This window comes from Callorhinchus milii, unplaced genomic scaffold (genome assembly GCF_018977255.1).
Source record: "Callorhinchus milii isolate IMCB2004 unplaced genomic scaffold, IMCB_Cmil_1.0 Scaffold2, whole genome shotgun sequence".
Taxonomy (NCBI): Eukaryota; Metazoa; Chordata; class Chondrichthyes; order Chimaeriformes; family Callorhinchidae; genus Callorhinchus; species Callorhinchus milii.
The window spans coordinates 3,410,046-3,423,021 of NW_024704743.1; the positions used below are offsets into that span (position 1 = coordinate 3,410,046).

The window sequence follows — 12,976 nt, forward strand, 5'->3', positions numbered from 1 at the left end:
CCTCTCTGTCACAGTGTCACTGTGTGCCGTTCCCTCCCATCTGCAATGCGGTGTAGAATGACCATCTGGCTCGGGTTAATGCTGCCTTTGTTCAGGAAGGCTGAGAAGGGCGTTGGTACCTCAGTCCCAGGCCTGAGGCCCAGGCAATGTAACCTGACTCCACAGACCCTGAAATTCCAGCCAGCCTCAGCCTGCCAGACCTTTTTGCCCTAAAATGGTTCGGAGAATTCTCAAATCTACTCTTTGATTTTAATTGGGATTATAGATTGAGGAAAACTGATCTCTGATTTCAGACTGGACAGCCTGACTTTCAGATACCAGGACAGCAGGAGTGAGGGGGCGATTCACTCAAATCACACTCAAATCACCCTCGCCTCGCAAGGACCTGGGCTCGATTTCCGGGCAGGGCGCAACCATAGGCATGCTTCCTTAGTCCACGCGCCTCTGTTTAGCTAGCAGTAGGTAGGAACTCGGTTGTTAGTCGATTGGTGGGTTGCTTTCTAGGGATAATAATTCCTCCAACAAAAAATGTGGGCAGTCAATCCATGGCTGTTTGTGTGACACTGCTTTGTGGAATTTCTGCTGGAGTCTAACCAGCTAAAACCACATGGTTTGCCATTGAGAGCACAAGCTTTCCTGCTGCTTGTCCAGCTAGGCCCACTGTACCCGTTATGGCTTCGGCTTACATGGTTAACAGGAGTTGAGTGAGATGATTCACTACCCCTAGTGACTGTTCTGACCTTCCAAGTCCTGCCAATGAGTCAGGTTGGCATTGCTGTCATCAGCAGTGCCCTGGAATACTGCGGACCTACAGATAGACACAGGCTCAGGAACCGGGATCATCATAGAGGGTGGACTTGATTCTGATATTCCGTTACCAAACATTTCACCTTGGAGCCAGTTCACCTGCTAACCTCCCCTCCCCTGCCCTGCGAGGACAGTGGCTAAAACCACACAAAACCACACAAAAAATAACATAGCTTGCCACTGATATCGTTGTCTGGCAAGCTTTTCCGCTGCTTGTCCAACTAGGACCACCTTACTTGTTAAGGGCTTTGGCTTGCACGGTTAACAGGTGCTATGGATGGTGTTGGAATTGATGTGAACCCAGTGACAAGGACTGGTCTGTCTGTCAGTTACTTTATTGTGAGTCGGACCACACCTTGCTCTCATATACACAAATCTGATAAAACAAAGCCTTCTCTCCCCCAACTCCCCACCCACAGTAAGAGTGGCTGACTGCGGGAGGGGACAGACACATCCCCATCAACTCACACACATACACTCACGTACACACACTCACACACATAAATACAACAACAACAAGATTACATTTGTATAGTGCCTTTCATATCGGGAGGACGTCCCAAGGCACTGAAATACACTCACACGCACACATACACTCACATACAGACATTCACATACACACACTCAAACACATACAGATCCCGCCCACACTCCACACACACACATGCTCACACATACATATACACACACACACACACAGAAACACATATATACATACATACAGATAGGCACAAGCAGACACACATACACAAACACACCTAGACAGACACAGACCTTTAGACACACACCCACACACCCAGAAAAATACACATACATACAGACAAGCACAGATTGACAAGACATAGGTACAGTCTCCCAGATACACCCAGACACACCTAGATAGACACCGACCTCCAGACACACACTCACAGACACACACAGACAAACACCATACACACATACTGACACACAGAGAAACACACACATACAGTCGGGCACAGACATCCCCTCGCCCCCCCACACACAGAGATACACACTCCTAGACACCCCCATAGACATAGAATCACAGACATCCCCCCCTCGCCCGCACACACACACACACACACACACACATACACATACACAAAGACAGACACAGCTGGATACACACCCAAACACAGACTCACAGACACCCATACGCACAGACACAGACTCACAGGCACAAACACATACAGTTCTGGTCCCCTTGACATAAGGCCCTAGAGCCAGTGCCGAGGAGAGCAACGGGGATGATCCTCAGTGTTGAAAGGAATGAGCTGTGATCTACGATTAGACGAGTTCGAGCTCTTCAGTCTCGGGAGAAGCCGACTCACAGGGGACCTCATAGAGTTGTGTAACAGTGCAACTGGGATTAACAAAACAGCTATGGCTGTGGAGTGTGCAAATTGGCCCCCAGTCACGGCCCCAGTGCCCCGCTGAGGAAACACAGTATCTGGGACACTCTCCAGGCACTTCTGTAAATACTGTGAGTTTCTTTGACCTGTAGTGACCACTGTGTAGGGAAGTGGGCCAGAGAATCCCCCTGCGGGAGGGAGACAATGACCTCTCTCTGGTTAACTATAATAATAATAATATTAATACTAATAATCCTTGCATTTGATATAAGGCTTTATCATGTCGTTGAGACATCTCAAAGTGCTTCACAGAATGAAGAGATGGTGGTGGTGGGGGAGAGGTGGGGGAATGGGGGACAGGACACAGGGAGACAGAAACTCCCTTCTCTTTCTCGATGGATATTTAACGTCCACCTGAACAACAACAACTTACATTTATATAACGCCCTTCGCTCTGGGTAGCGTCCCACAGCACTTAACAGTGGCGGAGTCTGACCCCGAGCCGGGGGAGAGGGAAGGTGGGGGAGGTGACCATAAGCACCATCAAAAAGGAAGGCCTTGAGGCGGAATTTGAAAGTGGGGTGGGAGGGGGGCAAGGCGGAGGGATTGAGGCAGAGAGTGCCAGAGTTTCGGGGCATAGTGACTGAAAGTGCGGCCGCCGATGGTGGAGCGGAGGGAACAAGGGATGAACAGAAGGCTGGAGCCAGCCGAGCGGAGACAGCGGTCGGGGGGGCGGGGGGCTGGGTGAAGAGAAGGTGGGGGTGAGAGAGTCGGAAAGGTAGGGAGGTGCCAGGGCATGAAGGGATTTGAAAATGGGAGAGAGGTTATTATTATTATAACTATCTTGAAGTCGATCCGTTCGGAAATTGGGAGCCAGTGCAGCCCGGCCAGGACTGGTGTGATGGGGACAGGCCCAGACAGGACCTAAGGTTAACATCTCAGTGGGTGCGTGGTTAGGAGGGGGCGGCGGAGGGGAGGAATGACTAAGCTCAGGTCTCAAGTTCACCGAGACCCTGTATGGTCAGGGGCTGGTGCAGGGCTAGGTTTTCGGGGTGGGGGGGGGGTGGGGGGGAGTTGCTGGGAATGGTGTGACGTTCATGGAAGGCACAGGGAATTACAGGGGTCCCCGGAACGGAACAGGCTATACACACTGACCAGGGGGAACATGGTGAGAGCCCCCAGCATAGAGCCCAGCTGCACCACCGCTCCGCACAGTAGAAGGGCACTATGGCCTTCTTCTCGTAGAATCACCCCAATCATGACCTTCACGTAGGACAGACTCCCTGTGAACAGGGTCCACGACAGCACCTGGGAGACACAAAGGGAGCACACGTTACACGTCCTGCTCACAAGAGCGCAAACAGAGAAACCGGCTTAACACGGCATGGAGCGGTGGAAATTATAATAATAATAATAACCATAATAGTAATCCTTGCATTTGATATAGCGCCTTATCGCGTCTTCGAGACGTCTCAAAGCGCTTCACAGGATGCAATACACCGTAAAGTGTAGTGGCTGTATATTTTGTGGGCGAAATGCGGCAGCCCATTGCCCGCAGCAGTGTCCCACGAACAGTCGTGGATTGAAAATGACCAGATTATCATTTTGGTTATATTTCTATTTATTTTTTGAAGGGGATCATTACCCCCGGAAAAGCGATCCGCCAATCAACTAAGATCCAGGTTCCTACTTACCCCGAGGTAAACAGAGGCGTGTGGAGTAAGGAAACCTGCCCAATGTTTTGCCCTGCCGGGAATCGAACCCAGTGTCCTCTCGCACCGCTCAAAGCCTCTTATCCTGAACAGCGGGCGGTGTGGGGTGGGGTGGGGTGGGGTGGGGGGGGGTGCAGAGCTTACCATGAGGGCAGTGCCCGTGTGGGTGTGAACCAGCCAGGGGCAGGGGCTCAGCACGGCCATACCCATGATATAGGCACCAATTGTGGTGCCGGTCACCGTCAGCAACAACATCAACCGCAGAGACCTGCAATACAACCAGCGCAGCATCAGTTTGGGTTACTGAGGGGAGGGTCTAACACCTGCAGAAACCCGTCGTTGTTGCTTAAAGGGTATCCGAGCCACCCTGAGAATTCAATACTTCCCACCTAAACGTGGAAATCCCGGAGCTAGATTTCTGGGATGGGGCCACTGTTTGTTGCTCGGTGGGCGTTTACGTCCCTCGTTTCCGTGTGTTGAATGTTGCAGCAGAGACGGGTGTCTCTGAGGTGTAAGAGTTGGTGCGAGGAGTGTTAGTGACCGCACGAGAGGGAGCCGCGGTCGCAGGGATCACCGTCGGGAGGCAGCGGGAGCTGTACAAACCTGGCCGCTGAACCGTCATCTACCTACAGCGATAAAGACAAAATGTCTGTCCGTGTGTCTGTCCGACCGACATGATTTATACCTCATCGGAAAGGTCTTGCGTGGGGAGTGTCATGGGCATATTTTATTGATTAGCTTATTTGGGTCATGAGAGGCGAACCCCGAAAAAAATATGCCTATGACACTCCCCACTCCCTCTCATTCAGTCACTAACACTCCTCACACCGACTCTTACACCCCAGAGACACCCGGGGCCAGCTGACTTCTCCATTGCGACATTAACCACACCTCACCTCCCAGTGACACCATCCCAATCACTGCTCTCACCCAGCTTCCTGCCCCCCTTCCTGTGTGTGTGGTGAGTATGGTATGTGCGTGCCTGTGTGTGGTGTGTGTTGCGTACGTGGTGATTACGGTGTGGTGTGTGTGTGGTGTATGCGGCGTGCAGGGCACGCTCTCACCTACCTGCTGGGCAGGAACATGGCGAGGAAGCAGGCCAAAGGGTTGGCCATGGCGCCCAGCGTGGCTGACAGGTGGTAGGCCAGGCTGCCATAGGGCAGGCAGGAGTAGGACTGGACCGAGGGCAGCACTGCGTTGGTCAGCCCGTTCACCCAGGCCAGGACCAGGAAGATAAAGGTGGCTTGTGGCCAGGTGTAGTGTCCGGCTTGGAAGGTGCTGGGCCTCGCCTTGTACCAGCAGGAAGGCCTGCGGCTGATCATCGGTCTCTGTTCCGGCTCTGGTTCTGGCTCCCTCTCGGTGTCTCTCTCCCTTTCTGGCTCCTGCTCAGTCTCTGTGTCTCGCTCGTTCTCCAGCTGCCGCACCCGCTCCCTCTCCCTCTCTGGGTCTCGCTCCTCCACTGGCTCTGGCTTGGTGCTCCTGTCGGCTTCCCCACCGGGGCAGGCGGGCGAATGTTTGCCGTACTTGCCCGGCGTGCGGTGGTGTTGTTGGTGATGACGGCGGGCGAGCGGCAGGTGGTTGAGGAGCCCGAAGGCCATCAGACACATCAGCATCATCCCCGCCAGCAGGAAGAAGAAGACCCGGGGTGAGAAATTGGCTGGTTGGTAATGGGCGACCAGCTTTGTCAAGGTCAGGTTGGCATCGGTGAGGTTGGCCATGGTGGCGGTGGTGTTGGTGTTGATGATGACGCTGTTGATGGTGGTGATGTTGTGGACGTCGGTGTTAATGGCATTGGTGTTGCCGATGACGGTGACATTGTCCTGGTGGCACGTGACCACGCCCACGCCCTGTGCCAGGGCCACCAGGGCGGGCACTAACCCGCTCAGGCCCTCCCCGGTGTAGTAACTGGTCAGGTAGCGGGCTTGCAGGCGGCTCATGAAGGGCAGGAAAGTGACGGAGGAGGTGCAGTCCACCAGCGACAGGAAGAAGGCGAGCGCCAGCAGCGCCGTGCTGTGCCGCTCCCCGCCCACCATGCCCGTCTCCTTCCAGAACAGGGCGACCAGCAGGCAGGAGACCACGCCGAGGCACACAATGGCGTACACCACCCGCGTCTCGGGCAGCCAGCCCGGCCGGAAGCGGTGCAGGAGGGTGACCAGCAGGGGGCCCACGTTGGCCAGCTGGATGAGGATGGTGAGGTAGGAGGGCAGGTACCAGCCTTCGGGGGTCTCGGGCACCAGCAACGGCAGCTCCACCCACAGTCCGTTAATGGCCACCCAGGACCCCAGGCCGAAGAGGGCGGACAGCACGTGGAGCAGCAGCGCCATGGCTGGCTGACTGGCTCGCCCCGTAGGGGCACGGACACTCCACACTCAGCCTCCGCCACCGGTCGCCAGCTGGTTCTCGCTCTGCGGAGAGGCGACGAAGACACCGTTCACTTCCTCTGTCCGCAAAGCTCCTGTCTGTCAGCAATCCTCAGGTGCCCTGGCACCTCCCAACCTCTCTGACCTGCTTACCCACACAGCCCAACCCCGCCCGCCACCACCCGCTGCCTCCATTCGACTGGCTCTGGCCTCCTACATGTCCCTCGTGCCCTCTGCTCCACTATCGGTGACTGGGCTTTCAGCCATTACTCCCCCAAACTGTGGAACACTCTCCCTCTATTCCTCTTCCACAATACTCCAACTAAGGCCTAACCCGTGACTTAAAAAGGTTTAGCAGAGGTTCCTTGCTTTTGTACTCTAAGCCTTTGTTTATAAAGCCAAGGATCCCATATGTTTTTTTTAAACAGCTCTACAACAACACCAACAACAACTTGCATTTATATAGCGTCCGTCATGCAGGGCGCTCGACAGTGGCGGAGCACGATGCCGACATGTAACTCCATCAACCTACCTACCAACGCGCACCCTTACACACACGCGCACCCCTACGCACTCATGCACCCCCCCACACACACCACACGCGCCTACACCCACACACATGCGCACTCCCACACACACATTCACACGCTCACACACATACACACACACCCATACACACATATTCACGCGCCCACACACGCACACTGACCCACACCCACATGCCCACACACCCACATGCCCACATGCCCACACACGCAAGCACACACCCACTTTCTCAGTCTGTAGCGCTCTCACCTCAGGAGGTTGTGGGTTCGGGCTCCAACGTTGAGACTCACAGTCTAGGCTGACGCTGCAATGTAACGCTGGGGGTGGGCGCCTTGTCAGAGGTGCCGTCCTTCGGCTGAGACATTAAACTGAGGTCCTGTCTGTGTCTGTTCAGGTGGACGTTAAATATCCCGCGATCAGAAATACAAGGGATTTTCACTCTCTCTGCTGGAGTGAGTCCTGGCTGACAATCCCCCGGATAGAATTGGTCACTCACTTTATGGCTGTTTGCGAGACAAAATACAAAATACACAGTCACTTTATAGTAAAACCCCGTGAATCACTTTGGGATGCGGTGAAAGGACGACGACAACATATCAAATGATTAGCATATTAATTCACTGGGTAAAATATGGAAGGGTGTTAAATCTCACTCCCTGTTCTGCGTTGAGCTTGTCAGAGGTGCCGTCCTTCACAGAAGTTAAACCCAGATCGTGCTCAAGTGGAGGTTAAAGATCCCGCGGTGGAGTCCTGTAGCTCAGTGGTTAGAGCACTCGCTTTGCAAGTGAGAGACCTGAGTTCAATTCCAGGCAGAGGGCGAAACCTTGGGCAAGTTTCCTTACTCCACACAGAGCCTAATAATAATCCCTCCAAAAAACCAAAACAATTAAATTGGTCATTTTCAATCTACGACTGTTTGTGGGACATTGCTGTGCGCAATTGGCTGCCGCGTTGGCCCACAAATATACAGTCAATTCACTTTACAGTGTGTTCTGTGAAGAGCTTTGGGACGTCCTCCCGACGTGAAAAGCGCTATATCAAATGCAAGGATTATTATTATTATTATTTATTATTCGAGAAGAGAAGGGAGTTTATCTCTCTCTCTCTCTCCCGGTGTCCTGCCCGACAATTCCCCCAGATAGAATCGGTCAATCCAATTTCTTATCCATAGCTGCCTGCGGGACGAAGCTGTGCACAAATTGGCCGCAGCGTTTCACCCACAAAATATAACGATAATAATCCTTGCATTTGACGTATCGCCTTCGAGACGTCTCAAAGCGCTTCACAGGATATGCTGCAAAGTGAATTGACTGTGCGTGTGTGGGCCAAACGCGACAGCCGCGTCCCACAAACAGTCGCGGATTGAGTGACCAAATTATTATTAATTTTTAAAATGTATTTATTGTTCTGAAGGGATGATTACCCCCCGGGAAAAGCAATCTGCCAATTGACTAACAACCGGGTTCCTACTTACCGCTGGATACTGCGAAGCGAGCGCTCTAACCACTGAGCAAGTGGACTCCGCAAACACACAGTCACTGCACTTTGCAGTCCATCCTGTGAGATGCTTTTTGAGACGTTGACGTCGAAGACACTGCGATTTAATAATAATATTTTTTGATCTGATACAGGGACTTATCATGTCATCGAAACGTCTCGGAGCACCGCTCAGGCTTTCACAAACCCAAAACCTGTATTTTTGTACACAGCAAAAGTCCTTCAAACAGCCGAGAAGTAAATGACTCATTCTATTTGAGGGATTCTAGGCCAGGGCAGCGGGAGAGAGAAACTCCCTTTTCTTATCCAATAGTAAGTGTGCTCCCTGTGAATTAGCACAGGTTAAAGAACCACATTGCAGTGGATAAAATTAGGCCGACATTATCGCAGTTAGTAACTCAAATTTACAAGACAAGTTTGACTCTCAATGAACCTCTTGTTAATGTTTTGCTGTGTTACACTTTATTCCATAACTCAGATCGTTTACCAATTAGGTCCATCGAGTGTATTGGAATGACATCAAACGCAGAAAAACATGGAAATAATTCAGCCCAACTCGTCCGTGCCAGTGATACAAGTCTCTTGTTTCTTCTCCCGCGTCTCCTCTGTTCCCTTCAGTGTTGAGGGGGGAACGCTGCATTGTCAGAGTCGCTGTCCTTCGGATGAGACGTTAAACCAAGGCTCGAGCTGTGCCTCTTCAGATGGATGTTAAAGATCCCGTGGTACTATTGGGAAAGAGGAGTATCTTTCTCTCTCCCACTATCCTGGCCAACGATCCCCCAGATAAAGTTTGTAGGACACGACTGTCCACAAATTGGCTGCTGTGTTTTGCCCCAAAATACAGTTACCCCACTTTACAGTAAATCCTGTGAAGAACTTTGGGAGGTGCTCCTGATGTGAAAGGCGCTCTGTTAAACGTTGATTCTGGTTATTATAAGTTGCCTTCGCATTCGAGGGCAAGGGGAATAGCGTGGGAGGGGGATGGGACTAGCAGGGGGAGGGGGATAGTAGGGGAGGGAGAGGGGAATAACCAGGGTGATGCGGGGGGGAGAGACTTTGGGAAAGGATACGACGAGAGAACCCTTTCTAGATCTCAGGGAAAGACAGAGGGAACGGGACGAAGCCCGGCAGCAGCGACAACAACTTGACTTGGAGATATATTCTCTCAGGAAGAGATGCCGGTCGGGCGGGGGGGGGTGGGGGGGGGGGGGGGGTGAGAAAGGAAAAGAGAGGCTGGTCGGATTATGGACGTTAAGATTCTAAAGGGACGAGATACTGTAGACCAACATAAACCATAAACTGTTATATCCTGTACTGAATGGTAGAACCAGAGGACACACAGCCTCCAATTGAAATTGGGTAAATTCCGTACAAATACGCGACAAATACTACTTCGCTTATGGAACGGGGCTCCCGAGGGAGACGGATCGTAGAAGCTTAAAGTGTTGTTTGTTTCAAGAAGAAATTAGATCGATTTCTGCTAGAAAATATTACCTGAGGATACGGTATACAGTTTGGGACACGGACATGTCAAGCGACCGCCAGGGACGGTGGAAGGCGAATGAGATGAACGGCGATCTTTATCCGCCAGCAAATTCTTATGTTCTTATAATAATAATAATAATAATAATAATAATAATCCTTGCATTTGATATAGCGCTTTTCACGTCGGGAGGACGTCCCAAAGCGCTTCACAGAATATACTGTAAAGTGAATTGACTGTATATTTGTGGGCGAACGCGGCAGCCAATTGCGCACAGCAATGTCCCACAAACAGTCGTGGATTGAAAATGACCAATTTATTATTGTTTTTTGGTTTTTGGAGGGATTATTATTAGGCGTGTGGAGTAAGGAAACTTGCCCAAGGTTTCGCCCTGCCTGGAATTGAACTCAGGTCTCTCACTTGCAAAGCGAGTGCTCTAACCACTGAGCTACAGGACTCCACAGGACTCTACAGGACTTGCGTGACTGAGTGTCACACAAAGAGAAAGAGAAGCTGACAGTGTGTGTGTGTGTGAGAGTGTCAGACTGTGTGTGTGCGTGTGCGCGCGCGCGTGTGTGTGTGTGTCACAGAGAGTGAGAGAGAAGCTGACGGTGTGAGACTGTGTGAGTGGGTCACACGGAGTGACTTTGTAAGGATTCACCCTGAGGGTTACTGAGCAGTAATGAGCAACAACAACAACAACTTGCATTTATATCGCACTCTCGAGTGGAAACCGTCAGTCACTCACCTCCATGTGGTCGGGATCCTCAGTGTAGCCGCACACAGAGACCGTGTCAGCGTATGCGTGTGTGTGTGTGTGTGTGTGTGTGCGTGAGAGCTTGCGTCAGAGTGACAGACAGACCGGTTTTGCGTCTCTTCCTCATTACAGCAGACGAGGGGGTGGGGAACTTGAGTCACAGAACAGTCGAATCAGCCTACAGCTGCTCCACAATGAGAGGTGTTTCCTCGGCTTCAGCTTCTTACTGTGCCTGAGTGAGAGTGTGTGCGAGAGAGAGAGAGAGAGAGAGAGAGACAGGAAAGAGTGCAGGCAAATAGCTGGCACTGAATACACAGCCCAGCTTCCTCCTGCGAGAGTACGTGCGGGTGGTGTGAGCGTGTGTCTCGATCCCAGGACGGAGAATCACGACAGAGGTTGAGAGAGAATGCAGGGGGCAGGAGCATTCACCATAATAATCCTTGCGTTTGATACAGCGCCTTGTCATGCCGTCAAGACAACAACTACAACAAATGACATTTACGCGGCGCCTTTCGCGTCCAAAGGCGCTGAATAGAGAGGGATTTGGACGCAAGGCTGGGGTTGGGATTAGGAGGGCTGGAGGGTAGGAGTTGGAGGGTGGCCGAAGGCAACATCGAAGAGGGGGGGGGGTCTTGAGACGTGCCTTCAACAGGCAAAGGAGGGGGCGATGTGAAGGGACTGTGGGATAGAGTTTCGAAGGGTGGGGGCAGAGGGGCTGAAGCCCCGAGCGCCAATGGTGGGATGGGCCGGTGGTGGTGGAGCAGGCCAGAGCTCTGCTGAGCGGAGGAAGAGAACAGGTTGACATGGAGTCAGTAGGTCACTGAGGTAGGAAGGAGCAAGGCCGTGGGGGGCTTTGAAGGCGAGGTCGAAGATTTTGAACTCTATCCGCTGGGGGACGGGGAGGGAGCCAGTGGAGCCGGGCGAGGGAGGGGGTGATAGGGTCATGGAGCCCAGTGCGGGAGGGGGAGGACACGAGCTGCAGAGTTCTGGATGACCCGCAGCTTGCGGAGGGGAGAGTTGGGAAAGCTGACAAGACATCTCAAAGCGCTTCACCGAATATATTGTGAAGTGCAGTGGACTGTATGTTTTGTTCGTACAACGTGGTAGCCCATTTGCGCGCAGCAGTGTCCCGCAAACAGCCACAGAGCGAGTGATTTATTTTCTGGGATTGGTCGCCCAGGATAAGCTGTTTCATCTTGCGCTGAAAAGTAGAACCAGAGGACACGGCCCGCGATTGAAAGGGGGGTCAATTCAGAACAAATCTACGGAAGCGCTACTCGGTGAGCGAGTGGTAAACTTCTGGAAACAGGCTCCCGAGGGAGACAGACGGTGGAAGCAGCAAATGTTGTTTCTTTCAAGAACAAATGAGATAGGTTCCTGCAAGAAAATAATATCTGGGGATATATAGTATATAGCTTGGGTCACGACATGTTGAGCGATGGCCGGGATGGTGGAAGGCGAACCTGAATGGTCCTTGTCGGCAAATTCTTATGTTCTTAGGACATCAGCAGAGAGAAATTCCCTTCTCTGGTTGAGTTGTCAGGAAGTGTGATGACATTAATAAGAGGCATCGCATTGTCGGAGGTGCCGTCCATTGGGTGAGACGTTGAATCCAGGTCCCAGGCGGACGCTAAGGCACAATTGAGAGGAGAAAGGTTCTCCCATAAAAACGTCTCAAACCTAAGTATATAATCCTTGCATTTGATACGGCGCCTTCTCCCGTCTTCAAGACGCCTCAAAGCGCTTCACAGAATATACTGCAAAGCGAATTGTATGCTTTGTGGGCGCTTGTTGTGCCCAGCGGCGTCCCAACAACAGTCGTGGACCGAGTGACCAATTTTATTTATTTATTTCGAAGGTATTATTACCCCCGGAAAAGCGATCCACTAATCGGCTAACAACTGGGTTCCTACGTACTGCCAAGGTGAACAGAGGTGTGTGGAGTACGGAAACTTGCCGAAGGTTTCACCCTGCCCGCGAATCGAACCCACATCCTCTCCCTTGCGAGATGAGCGCACTAACCACTAACCACTAACCCACTGGACTCACGTAGAGTATGGCTGAAGCAAGATAAACCCTTAGCTTAGGTTGGCTCCTCATTAAACCATTTACGTTGCATGTGACGTGCTGAGCCCTGGTCTGCAAATTGAATAACTTGATCTTTAATATTAGATTTGCTGACCCTGTCATTGCCAATTTTCTCACAGGATGTGTGTGTAGTCCTGGCCTGAGACGTGGGGAGATGGGGGATGGGAGGGTGGGGTGGGGGGAAGAGAGAGGGAGCGAGAGAGAGTGAGAGCGAATGGGAAGAAAGAGCAAGAGAAGGGGAGAGAGTGAATCCGCATAGGAGGGGGGGAGAGAGATGGGTAGGGGGGGGGGGAGGGGGGAGAGAATCAGTGTGGGGAGGGGGAGAGAGAGAGAGAGAGAGAGCGAAGGGGGGTGGGGGAGAGAGCGAAGGGTGA

The 12,976-nt window shown here is 52.2% G+C and overlaps 1 protein-coding gene across 1 annotated transcript; it reads right to left on the reverse strand.

Annotated features, from left to right (window-relative positions):
* Positions 1-3,216: 3,216 nt before the first annotated feature.
* On the reverse strand, positions 3,217-6,240 carry LOC103183626 (riboflavin transporter 2). The gene is made up of 3 exons (XM_007901217.2): positions 4,940-6,240; positions 4,016-4,139; positions 3,217-3,467 (listed from the first exon to the last, which is right to left on the reverse strand). The coding sequence occupies exons 1-3, from the start codon at positions 6,193-6,195 to the stop codon at positions 3,255-3,257; spliced, it is 1,593 nt and encodes a 530-aa protein (XP_007899408.2). The 5' UTR covers positions 6,196-6,240; the 3' UTR covers positions 3,217-3,254.
* Between the last annotated feature and the right edge of the window lie 6,736 nt (positions 6,241-12,976).